Source organism: Tribolium castaneum, chromosome 7, assembly GCF_031307605.1.
Source record: "Tribolium castaneum strain GA2 chromosome 7, icTriCast1.1, whole genome shotgun sequence".
NCBI lineage: Eukaryota > Metazoa > Arthropoda > Insecta > Coleoptera > Tenebrionidae > Tribolium > Tribolium castaneum.
Genome location: NC_087400.1, coordinates 9,835,059 through 9,860,934, shown reverse-complemented (window position 1 = coordinate 9,860,934; position 25,876 = coordinate 9,835,059). Strand labels below are relative to the sequence as shown.

General features: G+C 30.8%; 2 protein-coding genes across 8 annotated transcripts in view; one reads left to right on the top strand and one right to left on the bottom strand.

The window, feature by feature from the left end:
* Sol1 overlaps positions 1 to 25,876 on the top strand; it is a 282,525-nt gene that overhangs the window by 62,524 nt on the left and 194,125 nt on the right. The window contains exons 1-6 of one of the 6 annotated variants that reach the window (XM_064357806.1): positions 4,863 to 4,943; positions 4,993 to 5,094; positions 5,144 to 5,247; positions 5,297 to 5,707; positions 5,757 to 6,064; positions 11,028 to 11,208. In XM_064357806.1, coding sequence (XP_064213876.1) covers positions 6,001 to 6,064; positions 11,028 to 11,208 — 245 coding nt within the window. In that variant the 5' untranslated portion in view covers positions 4,863 to 4,943; positions 4,993 to 5,094; positions 5,144 to 5,247; positions 5,297 to 5,707; positions 5,757 to 6,000. Of the gene's footprint in view, positions 1 to 4,862; positions 4,944 to 4,989; positions 5,095 to 5,143; positions 5,708 to 5,756; positions 6,065 to 7,056; positions 10,436 to 11,027; positions 11,209 to 25,876 lie in introns of those variants that run through there. The other 5 variants (XM_064357804.1, XM_064357805.1, XM_064357803.1 and 2 more) reach the window with 5 other exon arrangements.
* LOC660919 (sodium-coupled monocarboxylate transporter 2) lies at positions 2,073 to 4,625 on the bottom strand. 2 transcript variants are annotated; one of them, XM_015983887.2, is made up of 8 exons: positions 4,207 to 4,625; positions 3,878 to 4,155; positions 3,606 to 3,828; positions 3,424 to 3,564; positions 3,115 to 3,333; positions 2,720 to 2,990; positions 2,473 to 2,675; positions 2,073 to 2,409 (listed from the first exon to the last, which is right to left on the bottom strand). In XM_015983887.2, exons 1-8 carry the CDS (start codon positions 4,377 to 4,379, stop codon positions 2,163 to 2,165), a joined length of 1,755 nt encoding a protein of 584 aa, XP_015839373.1. In that variant the 5' UTR covers positions 4,380 to 4,625; the 3' UTR covers positions 2,073 to 2,162. The 2 variants fall into 2 exon arrangements, with proteins under 2 accessions (XP_015839373.1, XP_008198557.1); XM_008200335.3 differs by having other exon boundaries at positions 4,212 to 4,344.

The following is a 25,876-nucleotide window of genomic DNA, read 5'->3' as shown; positions in this document are numbered from 1 at the left end:
AAAGATACGTACTTTACTGTGTTTCTAGATACCTCGAGTTATTTTAAAGGGAGTTTTATTACCTTTACCCATAACTAAATTAAGCCGTTTTCAAAATTTTTAAAGTTTTTTTAAAATTTTTCGATTAGCACCTATCTTAGTTTTAGAGATTTCAATATCATATTTGGAGAATTAAAAGAGAAAGCCTATATCTGTTTTCCAGTGTGTTTAAAATTGGAAAAAAAATTAATGAATCCAAAAATTTTAAGGTTAAGTTAAGCACAGATGTATCTACCCATAAGTTAATTTTTTCAAATGGGGTGTCCCAATTTTTATTTTACTAGACGGAGGAGAATTTTTTTCTGCATCGATGTGTATTAGCATTCCCTATACTTATCTGTGATAATTTTCAAGTTATGTTGTTTTTTTTTGACATTATTAAAAATTTCTTAATAATCACAGCTATTTTTGCATAGTTTGCCCTAAAATCATTTCTGATTAAACAAACAACAAACTCTGGTCACGATTGTGTGGTCTGGTTCGTCTTGTGAAAACAAAATAAATTCCTTGAATGTTGGTTTAAAAAACTTTAATTTCTCAGATTTTTTCTCTTGTTTCCATAGCAATCTATGAGAAAACGCCTATGGCTAATAAATTTGTCAATCCCAACAAAAAGTTATTGTAACTTAAAAACTATCACACATAAGTATAAGAAATGCTGATACAGATCGATGCAGAATTAAATTCTCTACGATTTAATGAAATGAAACTTGTGGCAATTTATTTGAAAAAATTGAGTTATCGGTACTTAAAGTTCTGAAAACTTTACACATTTGTGGTGTGTTATTTTTTTTAGAAACTTGAAAACACCAAAAAGAAAGATCTTGGCTTCCTCTTTCAAATGAGCTGAAAAACATTTCAAAATTTTTAGAAATGGCAGAGTTATCGATTTTTGAACTGGAAGATGCAAATCCAAACGAAAAATCAAAAACCCTAAATATTTCGAAAACGGCTAAATTTAGGTAGAGGAAAAGCTTATAAAAACTACCTTAAAATAACTGTGGTAATCCAAAAACGCATTAAAAATACAGCTTTTCACTTAAATAAGAAAGTTGATAGCGACTTCCGGTATAACTGAAACTGCCATAATTTTGAAGATATTTTTATTAAGCAGGACCTACGAGATTATGGTCGTATACAAATTTTCAGATGACTATCGTTAATAGAACTACCAATACTTCTAATGTGGAGTTTAAACGAAACATCCTGAATTGCTATATCGTAAAAATAGAAGCGAAACGAGTAAAAGAGTGTCAAAAATAATTTAAGACAAAAATAAAAATAACAAAAGATAACAATAGATTTTCAATAATACTCGTATGTCAATTTTGATTTGATTTTATAATTTGCTTTACTTACCAAACCCAATCACGAACGTTTGATAATGCTAAAGATTTTTGAACTTCAGATTGGGAAAGGCTCACGTAATTCGTCAAATGAAATGTAAAACCAATAATAAATTGCCAAAAAATGCAAAAAAATTAAATATAGTGTAAATATGACATGTTCTTAAAGTTCAAAGGGGCATTGTTTGTATTGTTTATTAATTGTTCAAAGTAAAAATATAAAACCGATTTCTTTTGTTTTAATTGATTTTTATAATAACCATTTCAAATTTTTGTCGGGATATGTAAATAACAAAAAAATACTACTAAAAAAATAAGGTGAACTTCGACAAAGTTGTTTTAATCGAGTGATTCGGACTATTTGTGTAGGCACTGTGGCATTCTAGAGGCATTCCCTTATTTTTTTTTTGATTTCTAAGGATTATTAAGGAGGTAAAAATTATTATTTTTTATTAAATTTGATTTTAGGTAATGTTAGGAATGGGTAAAGATAAAAATCAAGGATAATCATATTTTTGACTGATAACACGAAAAATACTATGGTAAAAAACGTAAAAACAAATAATAAAAACAAACTACAAATTAACGGAAAGTTTCAAAATAAAATTGTTAGGTACTAAAAAAATTAGAAGAGGTGTATAGAGAAAATAAAAATAATGTTTCCATCATTTGATTTTACAAAACTTTATTATCAAAAATTATTGTGTGTGCATATGTATTTGTTAATTGTTCATAATAAATTATTATAATGTGATATTCAGAGAATCAATAAAAATTTCATTTTTCAAGTCCTTGTGTATTGTATTCTTTAGTCATTAGAGCTTTCAGCTCTCGACTATCAATTTCAGGTTTGTTGTCTTTCTTCACAAAACGACGAACTACAGGACTAATTAATTCTTTATCAACTGGGGGATCATTTTTGTTTGTTAAATAACTGATAATTAATCCCACGATTACCGTAACAATAAGCCCTAACATGCAGTTGTAATAATGTGATAACCTGAATATAAAAAATGGTTTGAACCTAAAACCAAAATTATCATTAAGAGTTTTGTAAACAATTTACAATAATCAGTTAATCACACACTCCGAATTTATTGTAACGTTGTTGGGCGAACTGAAACCATTAGAAAGTGTACTGTTACTCGCCAGAGAACCATTGGTCCAACATCCGCTTACAGAAAATGGTAAAGTAACATCCACAATGATTTTTTTGTACCGATACATTTTTGAGACAATGAGTACGAAGGTTTGGAATACAAATGAAACAATAGCTCCGTAAAAGGCACCCTAAAGTTATTATTTAAAATAATTTATATCTTGTGACGTTTTACCTTGGCGTTAGCTTGTGGGAAAAGAAAACCTAGAAAAAATACTCCTAATATTGGTCCGGAGCCTATGGAAGCACCACTGACTGCGACAGGAAGAATATCACCCAAGTGTTGCAAAACAAATATTAAAAGCATGCTCAGGATACCAGTAATTACAACGATCACTCTCAAAATTCTGCCAGACGCTTTTTCTGTAATATCCTTTTTCAAAAATCGCGAAAGGCAATCTTTGTAAACGACACCAGAGATGGCGTTCAGACTTGAAGATATCGTACTAAAACAGTAGATACTTACACAATGTTTTTTATTTCTAGATTTTTATTCATGTTTTTATGAGTGAAATTATATAATAACAAGAACTTTTTTTAGGTACAGTATGTTTGCTTCATTGTATTTACCTCATTGTTGCACAGAACAATCCAACTAAAGTAAATCCGGTAACTCCTGGAATATGTCCAGCAATTTCCGTAACGTAATAAGGCAGTAACTGCTCATGGCGTTGTATTTTTCCAGTAGTGAAAGGATCACAATTTGCATAATGTCCGTACGCCAGCAAACCCAGAAAAACGCAAAATAGTTCCACTATTTCCATTGTTATCACATAAAATACCACTGCCCTTAATAAAAAATACATAAAAAAGTAACACAATAAGTTTAGATTTTTCTTATCGATTTTTGTTTGATTTTATAAAGTTTGCTTTGCTTACCAAATACAGTCACGAAAAGTCGCTAGTGCCAAGTACTTTTGAACTCCAGATTGTGAAAGACTTACATAATATGTACAATGAAACGTAAAACCAATCACAAATGTCCAAAAACTATCACGAAGTGTTGGATCTACATCAAAACTGGAAACCAGAATTTTAAACAATTTCCAAAAGAAATTTACTTCAAGATATCGAGTCTTCCACCGTCGAGTGCTGTTTTCCACAGCGTTGAAAAATTTCCAGTGGTATTTAGACCGATTACACAAATTATAAACATAGATAAGAGAATAACTCCACTTTGGAAAATATCAGTCCAAACGACGGTTTTTAGGCCTCCGATTGTAGTATAGAAAATACAAATGCCAAACACACAAATAATTATGTAATAAACATGAATCCCAGTAACTAGAATAAAAAAAGATTTTTAGTGAAAATTTTTCAAATAAATAATTACCTGCTGAAAGTGCCAAAGACGGTGCATAAATGCTAACCGAAACGATAACAACCTCCCCCACAATAAACAAAAATGACGCGAAAACTTTGGTTTTGTGATCGAAGCGTTTTTCCAAATATTCATAAATGGTGGTAACTTGCAGTTTGAAAAAAACGGGGAAAAAGACAAAAATTGAAATCAGTCCCAGCAGTGCCATACCGATCGTACTGTAGGTGTAATATGCCCCAAATTTGTAAATATCGGACGGTGCCCCCATTATGGTAATTGCAGAAAAGTGGCTAAAATTTCGAAAATTCGATTCTGAACTGAGACTAGAAATTTTTGACTACCTTACAGCTACCGAAATTCCGATCGGCCAAGTAGCCATGTTTTTGCCTCCCAAAAGGTACTCTTTGATTGTTTTTTGCTTGGTTCCGAAGCAGCCATAATAAATTCCGGTGCAGGAACTGATAGCTAGTACTATGAAGAAAATTAGATAGTCGTACCAGAAGAAGGCAGACATGATTCGTTTTCACTAAATAGGTTGGTGTTTTCTATTTATTTTGCGTAAATGGTGTGGTTATTCCTGTTGTTTGGTTCTTTGGTACGTACTTATTAGTGGTTATCTATTGATAATAATTCATTGATAATTTAAAACCATCAAACCATCTAGACCAATATGTAAGCTAGTTATGTTCACGAATACTACCTGTATTATACTTAAAATGTTTTTTTAATTGCAATGTTATGGGCTTTAGTGAAATAAAAAATAAATTGCTAACGATTGCGAATAAACCGTTTCACCATTTAATTGTCTTGCCCTTACTTTTATCGGAAATTATTCAGTGATACGGACTGTATTTGTAATCGAACCAAGGCAATAAATTTTTTAGGCCTAACCCTAACTACAATTCCTCAGTCCATCAATATTTCTTTCAACTCAGATGGTTGGTTTGGCAACAATAGCATTAGAAACAACTATCCTCATTAACAGCCGGTGTTTCAGTTGATGGTTAAACTAAACTTAAATTAAACTGGTTATTTCTTGGTTTGGCGTATTTCAGTGCTTGGTTATGATTTACCCAAGGTTAAAATCTTTACCGAAGGAAATGTGTCTGGTTACTAACTTTTTTCAGGGTTACGGCCGGTATTTCAGTTGATGGTCAAGCTAAAAATATTCTGTTTACCAATTTAATTCTTGGTTTGGCGTATCTCTGCTTGGTTATGATTTACCCAAGGTTAAAGTCTTTACCGAAGGAAATGTGTCTGGTTACCAACATTTTTTAGGGTTACGCCCGGTATTTCAGTTGATGGTTAAACTAAAAATATTCTGGTTACCAATTTATTTCTTGGTTTGGCGTATTTCAGTGCTTGGTTATGATTTACCCAAGGTTAAAGTCTTTACCCAAAGAAAAGTGTCTGGTTACCAACTGTTTTCAGGCTTACGCCCGGTATTTCAGTTAACGGTTAAACCAAAAATAATTTGGTTACCAATTTGTTTCCTAGTTTCACGTATTTTAGTGCTTGGCTATGATTCAACCAAGTTTAAAATCTTTAACGAAGGAAATCTGTGAGGTTACCAACCTTTTTTCAGGGTTAGGCCCGGTATTTCAGTTGATGGTTAAACTAAAAATATTCTGGTTACCAATTTACTTTTTGGTTTGGCGTATTTCAGTGCTTGGTTATAATTTACCCAAAGTTAAAATCTTTAGCGAAGGAAATGTGTCTGGTTACCAACATTTTTCAGGGTTACGGCCGGTATTTCAGTTGATGGTTAAGCTAAAAATATTCCGCTTACCAATTTATTTCTTGGTTTGGCGTATTTCAGTGCTTGGTTATGATTTACCCAAGGTTAAAATCTTTACCCAAAGATAAGTGTCTGGTTACCAACTTTTTTTAGGGTTACGCCCGGTATTTCAGTTAACGGTTAAACCAAAAATATTTTGGTTACCAATTTGTTTCCTAGTTTCACGTATTTCAGTGCTTGGCTATCATTCAACCAAGTTTAAAAACTTTAACGAAGGAAATCTGTGAGGTTACTAACTTTTTTTCAGGGCTAGGCTCGGCATTTCAGTTGATGGTTAAACTAAAAATATTCTGCTTGCCAATTTATTTGTTGGTTTGGCGTATTTCAGTGCTTAGTTATGATTTACCCAAAGTTAAAATCTTTAACGAAGGAAATGTGTCTGGTTACCAACTGTTTTCAAGGTTAGTCATACTCATACGCTGTGTCTTTGTTTTTCTAACATAATATTTTTCCGAGATTTCACGTCGTTTTGCCATTTTCTGCGACTCGTTCTTGCGGGTGTTTTAATGGCACGGTAATTAATTTATACGAAGCATGAATGCTGTAGATGCCTATTGCATTTTAAGGAACAATAAAAAAAATCACCAAGAATTCAAAAACAAATTCCTACTTTTCAACGCTAACAACGCTTGCGCATTTAAAATCCTAGCGCGCGGTGTTGCCAAAAGCTAGGAATTTAACCCAATTTTCATTAAAGCACTGAGATACGCATTCAAAGTTAAAATCTTGGCTAAGATTTACCATCGGTTAGTTACCAAAGATTTTAACCAACCACTGAAATACCGGGCGATAAAGTAGTTCGGTGAGTAAAAATTATGAAATTCGAAAAAATATTGACGGATTTTAAAGTTAAAGAACTGTTACTCTCATTTTTTAAATTTAATTTGAAAAATATTAATTATATTTAAGGACATATATCAGGAAAATATTTTTGATTCGTGCCACAATAGGACGTCTTAAAAAACTCCTATAATAATATACTAGTAATTATTATTCTATAACGTAGTTGTAGTAGTAGTTCTAATGTGAGGTTCAGACAGAATAGACTGTATATTAGCTGTTTCAAAACTATAAAAACGGCAACGTCGTAATTTCTCTCAAAATCAACTCTTATAAATTATTCAAGCATGTCGAGAAAATAATAGCTAATGTAATTTATACTTTCGATGAGAGTTCATTAATAACTATCTTACATTTTAATCAAAGTTATTAAAAAAAATCATTTGGTAAAATTCGAACTTGGCGTTTTTATAGTTTTGAAACAGCTAATATATCATAAAACTTTATATTTAGTATTAATTTGTTGACTTGGTTAATGGTTAATGGTTAATGTTTTATTGATGTTATAAATACAAAGTATCTTACATACGTCACCAAGAAAAGAAGAGAAAACAAGAAAATACACTTTAACAAAAGCAGATAATAATAATTATATAAGAAAACTTAGTTAAGATGACATTTTACAAAAATAATTACTGAATTCATCAACAGAGTAAAATACCTCTTGTAGCAGGAAAGATTTAACACAGTTTTTAAAAGCCTTGAACTCGAGGTTTTTATAGGTGTCAGGTAACATGTTAAATAATTTAATACAGTAATAACTTGTGCTGTTTCTAGTACGTGATAATCGCAGAAAATTTGGTCTGAGTAAATGCCGGAATCTGGTGGAGTATGTATGATCAAACGAATCATATTTGTTTAAGTTTTGATGAGTATATAGAAGACATTGCAAAATATAAGTGCAGGGAACCGTTAAAATTTTGAAGTTTCTGAAATATTGACGACAGTCACTCTGATAGTGACAGCCAGCAATAATTCTGATACATTTTCTTTGTATTTTGAATAATTTAGCTGTATGTGGCGAATGACCCCAAGCAAGGATGGCATATGAAAGAACACTGTGAAATATGGCATGATAAACTGATAATAAAGTTTTAGTCGATAAGGTAGATACCAACTGCCTAAACAAGAACAATTTTTTAGAAAGTTTAGTAACTAAGTAGTCGCAATGAGTTTCCCAAGTCAATCCACAATCCAGAAAAACACCTAACAGCTTAATATAAGAAGGGGTAATAAATGATTTGTTTAAGGAAAAAATAATTTCTTGAGTTTTGGCACAATTAACGGTAAGTTTGTTACCAATAAACCAGTCTTTAATTTTGGTTTCAACACAAGTTTTTATGTGATCCAGAGCCTCTTTTAAATCAAAAGCGCCATAGATAGTGGTGTCGTCAGCAAACAGTAAGAAATTAGTATCTTTAATAGAAAGTGGCAGGTCATTTATAAAGATGAGAAATAGAGTCGGTCCTAGGACCGATCCTTGCGGTACACCAAATTTAATTTCCATTTTATTGGAATTAATATTGTGAGCAGAAACGAACTGACATCTATTTATTAAGTATGAATTCATCAAACTAATACTTCTGACACAGAATCCATATGATTTTAATTTTTGTAACAATATACCATGCTCAACACAATCAAATGCTTTTGTTAAGTCCAAACAGCAAACATAGGTATTTTCCTTATTTTCAAAACTAGACAAAATTTTTTCACTAAGGTAGTTAATAGCTAGGGATGTTGAGTGATTGCATCTAAAACCAAATTGGAACTGCGAGTAGAGACTATTATTCTCAAAATACGAGTTGATTTGCTTTTTTAAAATAAACTCAAAAACCTTTGCTAAGATAGGCACTAGAGAAATAGGTCTATAATTACTGATGTCATTCGGATCTCCTTTCTTAAAAACCGGTACAACTTTGGAAGTTTTTAGAACTGCTGGAAATATACTTTCTCTAATACACCTATTAATGATTTTAGTCAAAGGAATAACTATAAGATTTACTAACGATTTTAGAATTTTTGAACTAATATTGTAGGCATCACAACTATTAGATTTCTTCAAATGATTAATGGCATCCCTAACTTCATTATAAGTAACTTCATAGAAAGAAAATCGAGAGTTAGTTTCAAACGATGTTAAAATATTTGATGTTTTGGGTAACGCGTTAATTGTATTGGCAGCAATGTTAGTGAAATAGTTATTGATAGTGTCAGGCGACAGATTCGTAGGCAATTTAACAGAATTTTTTCTCTTTGTGTTGACAATATCCCACAATGCTTTTTGTTTGTTAGGGACGTTGTTGATCATGTTATCATGAAATTTAACTATAGCTTTTGCAATTTCACTGCGATAGAATTTTCTGAAATCAGTGTAAACCTCTTTATCAATAATCTGTTTGTTTTGAAGTTGAAAAAGCAGAGTTTGCATGTTACGTAAAGATCGCAAATTGTCATTAAACCAATTTTTTGATGCTCGAGTGGATAAAATTTTTTCAGGAAAACAAATAGATACATAATGTACTAGAATACTGTTAAATTGAGTAAATAAGTCTTCAACATCATTGTTAGTATTGTTGATAAAATCCCAGTTGATATTTTCAATAAAGTTATATAGGTGGAATAATCCTAAAGCAGTTATAGGTCTATATTTGGTATTAGAACTTTCATTTGCCACTAGAGACAAAGTAGGAACAAAGACACTCATACATACACCACAATGATCAGATAATCCTGGATCATGAGTTGTTACTTGATAATCATTGATTTGAAAGTTAGTGAAAATGTTATCTAGGCAGGAATTTCCTCGAGTTGGAGTAAAAACAGTTGAGTATAAACCATATGAAAGAAAAGTATTAACCAAAGCAACAGCAAGCTTATCCGAAGTGCCAAATTTCACATTGAAATCGCCTGTTACAATAATTTTATTATTGGTTTTGGTTAAAGACGAAAGCATTAAATTTAATTTTTTCAGAAAAACATCAAAATTCCCCGAAGGTGAACGATACAATGTAACTACATTTAAGTTGTCATTTAATAAACATCCAGAAACTTCAAAATCAAACTCAATACTATCAAAACTCAAAGATTTGCAATGAGTCATGGAATTATGAACAAAAATACTTACTCCACCATGATAGCGCAAAGTTCTGCAAAAGCTAGAAACTGTACAATAATTTCCTAATTTAAGAACCTCGATTTCATTAGCCGTCATCCAATGCTCATTGATACATAGTACTTCAAAAGGGCCATCGGACAGCAAAAAGGCTTCTAGATCTAAAATTTTGTTTTTTAAGCTTTGAATATTAAGGTGATATAAATTTAACACAGTTACGCCACTACACTCTGGTTTGGTGGATTGTTGTTTTGGGGGCGCCTGAAGAAAAAACGATTTATAGTAACTCCACAGGGCCAGATGGAAGAATTCATGACTTGCTCAAGTTCTCCTAGTGGCACAGATAGCTTGAATGACGAGTATAGGGTTGGATTTTTCGATTGTAGTCTTTCGCAGTTTGCTTTGGACACATGGGGCTTGATATAGTCCAGGATATTCTCGACCTTGGTGTCCGGATCTAATCTAGACAAGTGAAGATGAGCTGATTTAGGAACGCTTTTTAAAACAGTACTGGCTGATGAGCCAATCATTGGTTTTTTTCTAGAAGCTCCCGAGATCGGTTTAGTTGCTTGTAAGCTCTGTGGGGCCACTTTGGTAGACGCGGATGCCTTCTTTTTTTTTTTTTGGACCAGAATGAAGCCGTCCTCTTTATCACTCTGCGGCGTTTTTGTGTTGGTATTAGCGGTAGAGACTCCGGAAGTTGAAGGAACTGTTACTTGTAATGTGGGAGGAAATGTTCTGTCCCTATTTTTTGTCAGGTTTATGGAATTTGGCAAACCCTTATCCATCATCGTCGCAGGACGTTGCAAGTTGAAAGGTACTTTCGGAGGTTCATCGCTGTTGATAAGCCAGGCTTGTTTACCTGCATTCACTTTTTCGCGAACTTCTCTTCCATTATCGCGATCGTTTTTAAGTTGGCCTTCGATTACCTCTCTGAGCGCTGCATTGACTTTAAGAAGGTGGATTTTTTCATCTAATTCCTTGATGATTACATCTTTGTGATCGATAATTGTCTTGAGGTACTTGATTTCGTTCCTGAGGGAGCTAAACGTATCTTCACTTTGAGCAAGAGATTCGCAATCACTAATTTCGCCGGTATCACACACAGCACAACAGTTAACTTCGTTATCGTTTATAAACTTGGCTTTTTTTATAAGCTTAGCACAACTTGTATGATAATTGGCTCCACATGTAATACATTTGGGGCCACTGTTAGTTTGCTTTTTACATTTCTTGCAGAGAGCCTGCCCGGATGCGTCTGCACCGTCAGACATCGCGCTTGCTTTGGAAAGAAAAAACGATTAATGAACTTATTGCACTGAATAATTGTTCACACATTTTCACTGTTATGACAAAATTGTTTAATAACATATAAACAAACCAATCTATTACAAGTTTTTTCGTTTTAGGTTGCGAGTGTATCGTCTTCTCGGGTACATACGGCAAAGAAAAGGGTACCTTCAAAAGTCCCGACTTTCCAAAACCCTATCCTGCCAACATTGACTGTCTGCTCTACACCTTTATTGGCAGTACTGACGAAATAATTGAGCTAAACTTTCTGGATTTTGACGTCCGTAAAACAAATCTCGAGTAAGTACAATCGTCTTTTAATACTTTCCAATACAATTTATGTCGTTCAAACGGATTGGTCCCAATTTTAGAAAGTAAAATTGTCAAAGTTAAAATCACTTTTGAGCAGTTCAACTAAAGCTGCACTAATAAAAGTTAATAGCTGGAATGATGTTCAACTTTGTCTCTCACTTAGATGATTACAAACGTGAACAAAAACACTCGTTTTATGTTCACGTTAAGTAATTGATATTAAGTTGGGAATGCACCTTCGGGTCATCTTATACTTCCAACAACTGTGCAGTCTTAATTAAAATGCTCAAATTGAAAGCAAGTATTTCAAGAATTGTGTTTGCGCTAATGTTTTAATTATATGACAATAGTAAACTTCCTATATCCTTAGATGAAACAATAACTTTAATCCGATTACTTCCGCTGTGGAAAATCAGTGGCTTGGAACGGAGGTAACCTGTATTTTCTGTATATTAAGATCTCGTAGCAGGCATTGAAGATATTATTTTACGGTATGGTCCTAAAGTTTTAAATTTATGTTCTATGCCGTTCAGATAAAGTCGCAATCAAGAAACTCAATTTAAATTTTTATCGAGTTTTTTTCATGGTGTTTGCCCTTCCTGTTTATAACGATAAAAACTATAAAAATCGGGAAACATCCTATGTAAATGATTGTTTTTCGGTTAGTGAATACAACTGCGGTTTGAAGAATTACGTTGCACAAGAGCGAGAAAATAATGGCTCCTTTAGAGGGTGAATAAACACTCAACGAACATGTAACTCTTCAAAAAGAGGCGCAAAAAGTAAACAAACGATTCATTCTATTTCTAAAGAAATGAAATTATCCGGCAAAAAGGAACAATAAAGGGTATTTTATTTATTTTCAGTAAATTTTTACAATGCATACAAAGTTAAAATTTTAATTATTATTAATAACAAATAACAGCTTAAAACAAACCAAGAACTTTGCGATAAAAATAACGACAGAAAGTTTTTAAATTGTTAAATCAAAGGTTCTTTCAAAATATTTCAGAGTTTTTATATACAGGGTGACTCAAACACGCGTGCATGCTCCATACCTTTTTTTCTATGCAAGCTATCAATTTGAGTGTTTTTTAAATGATAGGGCAGACAATAAGGTAGATTCTAAAAATATTTTGATTTGTATACAGAGTGTTCCAAAATAAAATACCCAACAAAGTTTTGTTTTTTTAAATGAATACCCAAATTTTTTGTTACATTTTTGAAATCGTGACAAAACTGTCGATATAACGCACCCACCCACTTTCTCAGAAAAGAGCGTCGTGCATACACCCACAAAAAATGTACCTAACAGCTAATATATTTAAGAAACAACCTAATAATCGTACAAAAGTCTATAAAAATTCTATAATTCTAAATAAAAAAATGTACGTGTATGCAGAGCAGTGCCATGTACTATTTCTAAAGAAATGAAATTATCCGGGAAAAAGGAACAATAAAGGCTATTTTATTTATTTTTAGTAAATTTTTACAATACAAACAAAGGCAATATTTTAATTATTATTAATAACAAATAACAGCCTAAAATAAAATGCGGAACTTTGCGATAAAAATAACAAATTTTAAATTTTTAAATAAAAGGCTCCTGCAAAATATTTCAGAGTTTTTAGGTACAGGCTGTCCCAAAGGTGTGTGCATGCTCCATAACGTATTTTCTATGCAAGCTATCAATTTGAATTTTTTTTAAACGATAGGGCTGACAATAAGGCACATTCTAAAATTATTTTGATTTGTATACAAAGTGTTCCAAAATAAAATACCCAACAAAGTTTTGCTTTTTTAAATAAAAACTCAAATTTTTTGTTACATTTTTGAAATTGTGGCAAAATTGTCGATATAACGTACTCAGTTTCTTAGAAAATAGCGTCGTGCATACACTCACAGAAAAATGTACAGCAAATATATTTAAGAAACAATCTAATAATCGTACAAAAGTCTATAAAAATTCTATAATTCTAAAAAAATTCACGTGTATGCAGAAAAGTGCAAAGTATTTATAGCAAACGTTGACTTCTGTATACACGGTGATTCTTTTAGGACCTACTTTAGAAACTCTTTAACTTTTAATATAGGTAGAGCTTTAAAATTTTGTATACGATACAAGTCGACCATTCCAAGTTTAACAAAATTATTTTGAAAATGGCTGAGCCTCCAGAACTACAAAAAATTGGCGCCAAGTTTAAAACTTTAAATAGTAACCACATATTTTTATTGCATTTTTAGCATTTTTAGTACAGTTTTTACGACTTATCTGTGATAGTTTTTGACGTATGTCAATTTTTTTATACCAATTTTCATTTGCAGATGTTCATTTAAAATATCACATCATCTGAATTCTTTACCGTAAGTGAATAATTCTTTTTGCATTTGATAGCCAAAAGTTTAAAGAGTCTTTTCAAGTCTTTAGGATTAACTGTCAAAATGCAAGGCACTTTGATTATTTGAAAATGATTAAAAAATGTTTATAAAGTAGTTTTTTCGAATGGAATGACCCTGTTATTTCTTACAGTTTTTGAAATAATCGCAGAAATCAGATTTTTAGCACAATATTTTCATTTTTAATCAAGTAAATTTTTGAAAAATACGATAAAATTGTGCTATTACTTAAAAGAAATGTCCTATTTGTTCACCATTTGCATTCAAGAAGTTCAAAATTCAATGGCAGACTGAGTTAATTTACATAATTCACTGAGCTATAATAAACTATAATTAAATATTATTGATTTACTGCTTTTTCGATAACGAACCAGCTAAAAACTAAATAAAATATTGAAGCTTGACAATTGTAGACCATATACAAGGTTTACTTGATTAACTATGAAAATTACAAAGTAAAATCCGATTTTTGCGATTTTTTTCAAAAACTGTAAGAGATAGGTATAGGACGTATTGATAAAAATTACCATAAATATCAATATTCTTTCTATTGCCCATAAGAAAACAGGATCGTTTCATTTAAAAATAAACTGAGTTATAGCAGTTTTTTTGATAACGATTTTGAAAAAATCATACTAGCCATGAATTTTGAATTTAGAAAATTCAAAGAATCTTTTCAAACCTTCGGTTATCGAATGCAATAAAAAAATATTCACTTATCGATGAAAAAAGTATGTTAAATTATCTTAAATGTTTCTGAAGTTGTACATTTTTTGTGGGTGTATGAACGACGCTATATTCGCACATCAATTGACATAAGTCAAAACTATAACAGATAAGTCTACAAAACCGAGTATGTGATATTGACAATAAAAAATTTGATTAAAAAAAGCTGAACAGAACAAAAAATATTTTTAAAATGTGCCTTATTGTCAGTCCTATCGTTAAAAAAAAACAAATTAATATCTTGCATAGAAAAAAAGTTATGCACCCTTGGGTCACCCTGTATATTAGTTTTATGATATGCGATCGTGAACATAAAATGCACTTTATGCTGGTTAAGCTGCTTATGAACCATTTTATTCTTAGAATTTTGTTGTGCAAGTAGTTTTTTCTCTTTTTAAAGTATAATAGGATTTTGTAAAAGCGCGGTAATGGTACTAACGAGAACACACTGCACTTTATTTTTACTGGTAACGAAATAAGCATAATTCAATGTTTACCTGCTTTGACATTTTTTAATTAAAAACGTTAAGTACAATTAAATATTTTTTGTTTATAACTTCATATCAGTTGGTAACGGCAGATAAATACAAAATAGCAGGTTTTAATATTGTGATAAATTTCCGCGCTTTAGCTGACCTAAAACATGAATAGTGATTAATCATTGTCTGCTGTCTGGACGAGAATCTTGGCTATTTGAAGTTCAAATCGAATTATACGTTCTGTAGCGAATTTGCAAGTAATTAATATAAATGGAGAGACCTTTTAAATTAGCACCTTTATGGCTTTTTAAGTGAGGCTGCGACTTTAAAAAGATTTAGCGCTGAGCTAATGACAATACTTTATCGCATATTTGTTTTGGGTTTGATAAGTCAGTAAATTAATTACGGAACCGGTTTAAGTAAATTCTTTGTTATGTAAACGAAGCCTGGAGCTAGTACATCCCCTGCATTCATCATCGAAACTAATTGCAAAGTCGGTGCATTTAGGTTGTTGTGCGACAAACTGAATTACCTACCACATGCTGTTGTGGTTTTGTAAGGGCAAACATCGACTCAATCCCGAAACCCGTGCACTGCACACACCGTATACAAATAAAGAGGCTAAACTCCTATCTTTACCCGACAGACTCTTAATATGAGCTTAGTGGAGTAAATCACACTTAAAGCCGTTGTAGGTCGAGATAGTGACTTTCTCTCTTAGACAACGTTAAGGGCTTTGCAGTCAGTAATGTTGAACTTACACGGCAGGCTTTTGTTGGTGCGAATCCGAACCAAGGATCTCACACTCGTTTAGATACATAGTGGGAGTGCCCCTAATGCCTTAACACGTTTAGGTCTACTCGGAAACGACTCATCTAGCGTACAGGAAATTGAATACGCTTCTAGGTAAAAGCCGCAGTTTTAGTGGAGCTATAGTGCAAAAGACCTGGACTGATGCTAATCCTAAACATTGCCAGCGTTATAAAACGTTTTCTTTATCACAAGAAATCTCATGAGCTATCTATCTACCGATACCATTTTTTTAATTTAACAAAAATCGATGTTTGCTTCAATTATTTTAAACTAGCAGTCACTCGCAAGTCAGACTCATAAATGTTTTTTCATCCCGTTGATGATAAAATTCTTTGTCCCAATGCTTATTCTACAATGTGTTCAAAAATGGTCGTGAAATTTGAACGTAATGTGTCGTTTAATTTAAATTGCAAATGCCGTCAAAGTGACAGTTCAGTCAAAATAATGTAAAAAGGCTTCGAATCTAAAAACAAGAGTCTACACAACAACAATAATCACGGAAATATAAAACACAAATAAAAACAAACCTTGCATTTGAAACAACTTTGCCTAAAAATACAAAAAATGAGTGAAAAGGTAATTCAATGAATTGATAGAGATGACAGTACTGCAACTACAATAATAATTTGAACAAAGCGGTTTACTGAATTTAAATTCCACAGTCGACTTGATGAGCAACCATTTTGGAACACACTGTAGTTTCTAAATATTGTAACCTTCATCAAATAAAAATTTGATTAATAATGAAACTTTTTCCTTTTTTTAAATAACTTAGTAAAGTGTTTACTTTTTTTTAACAACAAGAACAGGAACAGAAAATGCTTATACAGGCTGTTTCACCGTAGACACCAAAGTTTAAAATGTAGATATTTTAGAGATCAAAGAATAAAATCCATTTAATGCACCAACCCAAGTCGTAAAAACGTCATTTTTGGGTGCCTTTTTAAAATGTTAAATTATTCAGAACTTATATTAAAAAATTTATCGACAATACAAAATGCTGTGGGAACACTCAGCCTTAAAAGACTTTGTTTTGCATGCCAAAAAAAACTTAAACGCTGATACAGATGCAAAAGCGTAAAATGAGCACTACCACTGAATTTTGGTCACCCCTACTCGCACAAATGTAAGTATCCCGCAAGTGACATTTCACATTTAGCTCTCACCCTTACAAAGTTAAAAAACAATATTTTTGTTTTCACTTGTCGTACTTGATGCTTTAATTCTTTGAAAAAGGACCAAAAGACTGAACAACAACTGAAAAATTTTAGACACTTGAACGTACAGGAGTAGTTTGGAAATATTTTCACGCTAATGATTGGATTTCACTTTTCTAACAGCAGGCACACTTTTGACAGTATTTTTTTGAGGTGCACAAAATGCTGCTTAGCAACGCTTTATCAATTGTTTCAAAAGATGACTGCTCAAAGTCTTTCAAAATTTGAATCAAATTTTTAACAAAAAATCTATTTTTTTCTTGGATCAGCCGAGCCATTTGGTTAATTTTTTGTGTTTGATGATCCAATGGTAATTTGGTTTAATTTGAAATAGAAAAAACGTGTTTTAAAACTACATTTTTTAACTTATAGTCATTTTTGCCCCTGAATTTCATAACAATCCATTAACAAATAACACAATTATTAAGCTCGAAATCCTTAGGTGAGACACGTTGTATAGGGGGTGTCCCAGCCAGCAGGAAAATTCTGTTATTGATCTTTAAACGTTAGGAAATTAATTATTTTTGTTTCAAAAGCCGTTCATACTAATCCACTGTTTTGGAAATGAGCTACAATACGAACTTATATTTTTTTAATAAGACAATTTTTTTGCATTTTTGAGTGTACCTTTTAAAATTAATGATTTTGACTTAAACTTTTATTGGTCAATTTAGCAATTTTTTTATTAATCTTAATTTTTTAGCGAAAACATGCTCTATTTAAAAATATATTGCTCATAAACTAAAACTCCTTTCACCACATTATTAAAGAAAAAAGGCAAGTTAATTTCAGCAACAATGCAGACTATTTATGAGCACTGTCGTTACCATAGTGAGCCATAGCAACTCCACCTCTTAGTTTTTTTATTTTCTTGATTACAGTGAGCTAAAAAATATATCCTTAAAGTTTGAACATTCTTCTTTCAAGTGCTGAAAATACTCTTTTTATAGAAATCTTAGTTTATGAGCAATACAGTTTTAAAAGAGCGTGTTTTTCTTAAAAAAATTAAAATATTTCAAAAACCACGCAAAATGATCAATAAAAGTTTCGATCAGAATTATTTTTTTACAAACTTCATCTAAAAATGTAAAAAAATATAGGGCTGTTCTATTAAAAAAAACATAAGTTTGTATTACCGTACCTCATTTACAAAACCACCTGTATATTTAAAAATAATTTTAGGTGTGACAGGGGGTTAGTATATAGCTTTTGGAAAAAATATTTTCTAACATTTAAGGGTCAATAATAAACTTACACCCTGTAGGCCTGTGTAAAGATAAAAATAGTGAAACAATTCGTGTATTAAAATTATAAATACAGATGACCGTATTTCGAGCTCTAGCATGAGGATTTCAATTATTATAAGAGAGATATTATAAGAGGTCGATTAAATTAAGGCAATGTTATGCTGAATAATTATTACTGAGAAAAAAACTTGTAATTTTTCTTTTTTTAAGCGAAAACCAAAAGAACTAAACGTTTTTAAAAAGTACATTTTTCATGCACTTTTTTATAAGAAATCTAAATCTCTCGTCTCTTTTTCTAAGACGTTCTTGATATCAGAGCAACAAAACTCAACTTTGGTTTTTCTTATGGACGCCATATTTGACACTTGTATTTATGAAAAGTCATTTTGTTCCTGATTAGAATGATGTATCACATGATATGATCAAAACTAACATGCTGATTCAAATTAAGAAAAAGGCATTTGCAAAGAGTGCTTTGGAGAAAACGCCAGAAATTTTGTTTAACAAACTAAATTTTGACAATGCTATTAAATATACGAGCAAAATTCTTATAACTTTGTTTTATTTTTTTTTGTGAAAATTTCTAGCTTATCATGTCATGGAATTTTTAAATAAGAAAACTTGGCGGAAAAGTCCAAATATACAAATTAAATTAAACCTCCAAAATCTAGTTTGTTTAAAAACAAAATTGTTGGCGTTTTTTTCAAAGCCCTTTTCACAAAAATTATTTTGATCAGCCTGTAAGATTCAATCATATCATGTGATACATTATTGTAATCAGGAATAAAATCAATTTTCAAAAATGCAAAAAGCAAATATGGCTCCCATAAGAAAAACCAAAGTTAAGTGTCGTAACTCTGACGTCAAGAACGCTTTGAAAGACGGTGACAAATTTAGATACCTTGTAGAAAACTGACTGAAAAAGATGCTAGTTTAAAACGTCTAGTGCTACTGGTTTTCGTTTGAAAAAATAAAAACAAAAATTACAAATTTCAGTATTTTTCCAATAATTCAAAAACTAAAAATGACACAATAAATTTTTTGCAGATAATTGTTCATCATAAAAATGTGCAACTTTACGCTAACTTAACCAACCTCCTATCTCTTATAATAACTGAGATCTTCATGGTAGAGTTTAAAAAACGGACACCGTGTATTTATATACAGTTATTATAAGTGGTTATAAAAGATATTATAAGTTATTATAAGAGATACTAGGTTGGTTATTAATTAATAACAAACTATATGGGGAGACGTTGTGTAACGAGCGTGATAGCAACAGAATTAACAATAAATATAAACTATTTTTAAAATGGTTAGGGATGCAATTTCCAAGTCTTAAAACATACGTTTTTGATTATTAATCGAAAACCCAAGTACCAGACTAACACCCCGGTTTCCTCCCTTAGGGGCTAATTTTTCCATTATCCAGAAACACGTTTTTCTTCATTTTTAGAGCCGGAATTCAAATTTTCATGGATATAACTTTAATATTTTGGGTTTTTATTCAAATTTTAACACTCTATTTTATCCCTTTATTAGAGGCCGATTTTCGAATTTTTTTTCTTAGAAAGAAGGAACATATCTTACAAATTTTATGTTTCTTAGTTCATTCGAAATTCATTGAGAAATTGTTTTCACAAAAATGAAGTTTTGTGCTTGAATAAATTTGACAGGATGTAAACACAATAATTGCATGATATATACAACCACATTTTTAACTAAACAATATCAAACGGAGTTCTACATTTTGTTTGACTGTTCGCAGAGAATTAACTTGAGTTTGCTAGGAGCAGCGCTCACAGGCCTTCAATTAATATTGTTAGTAACATAATCTACAATTAAAAGTTGTTATAAAACTGCGGTCTAAAGAGGATCTAGTAATTAACAGTGCGGCGTCTCTGATAAGTGATAGCATAGTTCCCCTGGCAATAATTCTCGCAACACTTAGCAGCCTCATCATCTTACACCTATGTGATCGTATCAGAAATGAATTTTGAAACGTCTTATACCCACTCAAGTAGTAATCTGATTAAAGTTTGACGCTAACCAAACAGTTCGAACTAATATTGCAAGTTTAACAGCTGCAGGCTAGAAGACTAGATAATCGAACTAAAGTCGTAAGCAACTGGGAGACAATTACAACTGTGCAAGTTCGCACTAACATTCAAGATAATTATTTCGCTGTTTCTACAACACGCAGTTATTGCATGTGAATTTCGATTCAGTGCAACGAAATGAATAAAACACAGTTTTAATTTGTTAATTATCTGACAGCTGTCGTAAACAGAAACCAACGTTTAGCCCTAACGAATTTATATGGTGATGTAGCAGCCACATTATGACGTTCTGATTTAGTAATTTTAACTAATCATTCTGTTTTATAAACGCTATTTAATATACCTATCTCTGGAACGTTAATGTCAGAAGTTTCATGGAGTAATTTTATTAGCATGAAAGAGCAAAGTCATACGGTTTGCAAAATAATTCATAGAGTTTCTCTTTGAAAACGATTTTAGTGTAAATTAGTAAGCCTATACTCCCGTATGAATACCGAAGATAACAAGCATTTGTTGGTAAATACATGACTTATTCACGGTATTTTTAAGTCATTTGAAAAAAATGGGAAAAAAAACTATTTTAACATTCTTGGAAGGTAGAGCAATGTCGCTAGTAATACAGGGTGACCTAAAAATATTTTTATTATACACAGGGAATTGTTTTTGGTGAACAAAAGTTATATTTTTTTAAATAGAACAACCTGTATATTTTTGCATAATTAGATTTTACGCAAAAAATAATGTAACTTTGTATAAATTATTATGGGTCTATCTCTTTTCATTTCAGACTTATTCATCTTTTCGTTATAAAAAAACAATTTTTGAAGAATTACTGCGAAGTCGCCTATGAATATTTTTCGTCAAATTTGCAACAGAAAAATTCAAAATACCTTGTAGTTTTAGAAAATACTCGATTTTTACTTGAAACGGGGAAATAATGTACAGGGTGTGCCAAAACGCAAAAACTTGAATAACTCATTTTCTTCAAATGGAACGCCATGTATTTTTTTGGACGTACCAATAGCATTTTGTATAAGCTTTCTAACAATATGCAGTTTGTACAGCAAATTATAAATATTTCTTAAAATATTCAAAAAAATTTTTGTTATTTATTTTATTCTTAATCCTTGACGAGTAAAATTCATTTGAAAAAAAATAGATATTCAACATTTTGCGTTTAGGCACAGCCTGTATATTATATGCGAGTTTCAAGTAAAACTCGACTATGTGCTAAAATTGCAAGGTATTTTGAGTTTTTTTGAGACAAATTTGTCGGAAACTATTCATTGGCGACTTCGTAGTGATTTTCCAAAAATTGGTCTTTTTTATAACCAAAAGTTGATAAATTCCAAAACGAAAAGAAATAGATCGATAATAGTTTATACAAAGTTACATTATTTTTTTTATGTAAAATCTAATTATGTAGAAATATACAAGATCTCTAAAAAGAATGGATACAGTTAAATATTATAAAAACTATTCATCAAAACTGATTGAAATTTGGTGTGTGTTTAAGAGTGAATAAATTCTATCGTTTAAGATGTTTATTCAATTTGTGTCAGCATTTGTTCTTTGGATACAAGGCTAACTTGTTTTTTTTAATAGGCGCAAGGGTAAAGTTTAATATTTTTGAGAAGAGCATTTTTTTCGGAGTTCTATGTTATAACACATGCCTTAATTAAATCTAAACTTAAAAAAAATCGAAAATTTTGAAAACGGTAAAATTTTGTTAACCCTGGAACTTGTTGTCTTTATCTATCGTTAGCTCTTTGCTATTTAAACGTTGACCAAAAATAAGTAAAAGTTGAAAATAATTATTAAAATAACGCATTTAACTGAAAAAGAACACGTTTTAATTAAAAAAATTAAACACAAAATACTTGATTTTTATGTTACAAAAGATGTTCAAAATGATTTCCACTAACTTTCTGTCTCCATGATAAACCAACCTGAGAATTTTTTTCGATCAGTTTTACTTAAATGTACCATTATGAAACTATTTATTGCACCCAAGTTTAATTTTTGGCTAATATAAGAGTGACAGATGTCGCTGATAACAGTATTTTCAAAGTTAACTTAGTTTTACTATTCCAGAAAATTTTTGAATTTTATTTTTTTTTACTTTTTAATAAAAGTAAAGGTGGGTATTATGTTACATCATTGAACTCAGAAAAAAATTCTCTTTTAAAAATGATTAAATTTAATCCTTCGTGCCATTTGAAAACATCAAGTTAGCCTTGTATTTTCAAAATAAATGACAATAAAAATTTGAAAAATCTTCCCGATGATAGAATTGATGATGATAGAGACACTTTTAACTGTTCCCCAAATTTCAAGGTTCTCTGTTAAACCGTTCTGAAAATATTTAACTGTATCCATACTTTTAGCGACCCTGTATATAGTGTTTTATTTAAAAAAATTAAATTTTGGTTCAACACCCTGTATAGAACACTCTGTGTAGAATGAAAATATTTTTAGTTTGTGTAGGTTAAGTCGATCTATCGTATAATAAAAACGACATGGCAATATTTTAAATAGCAAAAAAGTTATAGACCGATTACACACCCCAGGTTACCCTGTATGTTATTGCACCCCTTGGTCACTAATTTTTTTCGTGTGCTTGACCTACATCAACATCACAAAAATCACAATGTGACGAGAAAATCAGAATTAATTTTTTAATGTATTTACTAACTTTGTTGTATACACAGATATTTTGGTTAGTACATATAAGTATGTTTTTTGTTGTGTTTGATATTGTACCAAAGAATTTATAAAAGTATCACACAAAATCCATTTTCCGCTTTTATAATTGGAATCACAAATGCGTCATTCTCGTTTAAGTTAATTTCAGAAAATTGAAAACTAATTTATTTGAAATTGCGCTAATGGCAGTTGGCAATCAGGCCTTATTTAGTAAAAATAAAAGAAAATCACTGTTAAAAATACGTCTCGTCACGTCCAACACACTCTCCTCATTCGATCGAGTTTATCTCAATGCCTTGGCTAACTTTTCTCCTTTATTGGCTTAAGAAACAAAGTTATATGAAGGCAAGGCTGCAATAGGGGTCTTACTTTGCGCCCACGGGGGCGGTTTAGGCGTTCCGGAAATACACCTCGTGACTTTGCGTGCACTACTAGGACCAATTAGGAGTTTCCGGTAGACGGCAGTTACATTCAATCGATTCCACACGTACTGCTTTATGGCATAAAGTTCAAATGATTCACACATATTGAGCTAGAAACTTGAAACAGCTGCTTGACTATTTGTAACGGTTTCGAAAATCTACAGTATGTTTTTTAATTGAGTTTTTGTTAATATACAATGAAACCAAAATACATAACAAGGATCAATTACGTTTGTCAGAATCATTAACGCATTTTTGGAGCTAAATAAAAAGTACTCAGCTCTCGGAATCATTTTTTATTAATTTTTTGACGGAACATTTTTTTAAAATAGTTATAACTCGATTAGAAAATATACACATCGAGAAAGTTTATTAGAGCCAAAAAACGAAAGCTGCAAGTAAGAAAAAAGAAAAATATATGAAAAAATAAAGAAAGTAACAGAACGGAGGATTTTAGGTAAAAAGGATAAAGATCAAAGCTCAAAAAAGACATTTTCTTTTAAATATATGTTTGTGAAACTATGTGGATTTTTTAATACAAATTAAAAGTCTAATAATTCAGCTTTCCTTTTTTGCATCCTCTCGTCATATTCATCTTTTAGTTCTTTAACAAAGAAATTGTATCTTTGTTCTTCAGTTTTATATTTCTAAGCTCAGTTTTTCTTTGAACTACTATTTCTGAAAAATCTGTTTTCTTTTGTAACTAGTCTTGATTTTTATCAAAAGTTTTTTTTATAGTAATAATAATAAAATATTTGTTACTAGGACAAACAATAATGTGAAGTTCAGGTGAAAATCTGTTCTTCTTTGTTCTTTAACTCAAATTCTAAATAAATAAAGCAATACATAAAATAAATAATAAGAAGAAAAATAAATAGATAAAACAAAATACAAAAACACCATAAAATTACACTGAGTTTTGCAACCACTTATTTTAGAACAGTGTTAGGCAGAGCAATCTCCCTTTTTTTCCAACCTATAAACAAAAGCAGCAGAAATAGAAACAGAATTTGTGGTACATATCCAAGTTTAAAGTGTTTCTAATGACACCGTACCAACAATATTGTAAAATTTTCAACAATGTTTTACCCAATCCAATATAACATTTAAAAAAATAGATGTATTATTGTAGTTTGTAAAACTTATATATTGTGCAAAGATTATCTTCAGTACATTCTGCCAAGTTCAGTGTACCTTTAAAATGGTTTTTGTTGTATTTTTTTATGTCTGGTTAGTTAAACAAATATTTGCTTTAGTCAGAAATGAGAATTATTGTTTATGATCTATGTCTAAAAAAGACAGGTATTCGAGTATAATTTATTAAATGTCACATTGTTGTTCTAACCCGGCGCATCCACCATTTATGATTTACTTTCCCGTTTATTTCTTGAAATAAATGAATGAGAAGTGACCTTAAAATAATCAATTTTTTAATGTTTTTACATTTTAATTTTAGTAACAAAACAATACCAACATTGTTTCTAATACTGAAACCTGTGGAAAAACAAAAATCTTTTGAAAAGTAAATTATTTCTAAGCACCTGTGGGCTACAAAGAAAGTGCAAACATTTCTTTTCTGTACCAACTCCTAGTTCATCGTATGTAATAACAACATTGTCATATCTTAAAAGAATATTTTACCCAATTAATCGTAAGTTTAAATCTATTATTGTGGTTAGAAAAACTTTTATTTTATGTAAAGATTAAGTATGTTCAGGTTATTCTGCCAGAGTTTTAACTTTTAAAATGTTGTTGTGGTATTTTTTATATGACTGATAAGTTAAACAAATATTTGCAATCGCCAGAAATGAGAAATATTGTTTTAAATTTTTGGTTTATGTCTAAAAAAAAAAATCTATTCGAGTACTTATCAACTATTGCTGTATTTTTCGAGAACTGAAACTTAAACGACAAATAATTGAATCAAAAATCAAATGTCACGTTGTTCTCCTAACCCGGCGCATCCACCATTTACTTTCCAGCTTATTTCTTGAAATAAGTGAATGAGAGGTGACCTTACAATAACCAATTTTTTAATATTTTCAAATTTTAATTTTAGTTACAAAACAAAACGTTGTTACTGATACTCAAATTTGGGGGAAAACAAAAATAGTACTTAGAAAAACTTATATCTCATGTAAACAATATGTATGTTCAGTTAATTCTGCCAAATTAATATCTCCAGAAATAAGAAATATTGTTTTAAATTTTGGCTCTATGTCTGAAAAAGTCAGCTATTCACTTTACAACTTCTGTTCTATTTTTTAAGAACTGGAATTTTAACGACAAATATTTGAATCATAGTTAAAATTTTACGTTGTTGTCCTAACCCGGCGCATCCACCATTATAATTTACTTTTGCATTTATTTCCTGATAAAGGAATGAGAGGTGACCTTAAAATAATTAATTTTTTTAATGTTTTTAAATTTTTATTTTAAAAACAAAACAAAGCCAACCTTGTTACTGATACTAAAATCTAGAGAAAAAATAAATGTACTTTTTCTATGACTGATTAATTAAACAAATATTTGCAAACGCCACAAATGGGAAATATTGTTTCAAATTTTTGGTCTATGTCTGAAAAAGAC

Bases quoted from the DNA above. Each gene is read 5' to 3' on its own strand.
- LOC660919 (XM_015983887.2), bottom strand. From the start codon at position 4,379: ATGTCTGCCTTCTTCTGGTACGACTATCTAATTTTCTTCATAGTACTA. The intron at 3,829-3,877 runs GTAATTATTTAT...TTTTTATTCTAG, and splicing joins GTCTTTGGCACTTTCAGCAG to TTACTGGGATTCATGTTTAT. The intron at 2,410-2,472 runs GTGTGTGATTAA...TTTTGGTTTTAG, and splicing joins AACGTTACAATAAATTCGGA to GTTCAAACCATTTTTTATAT.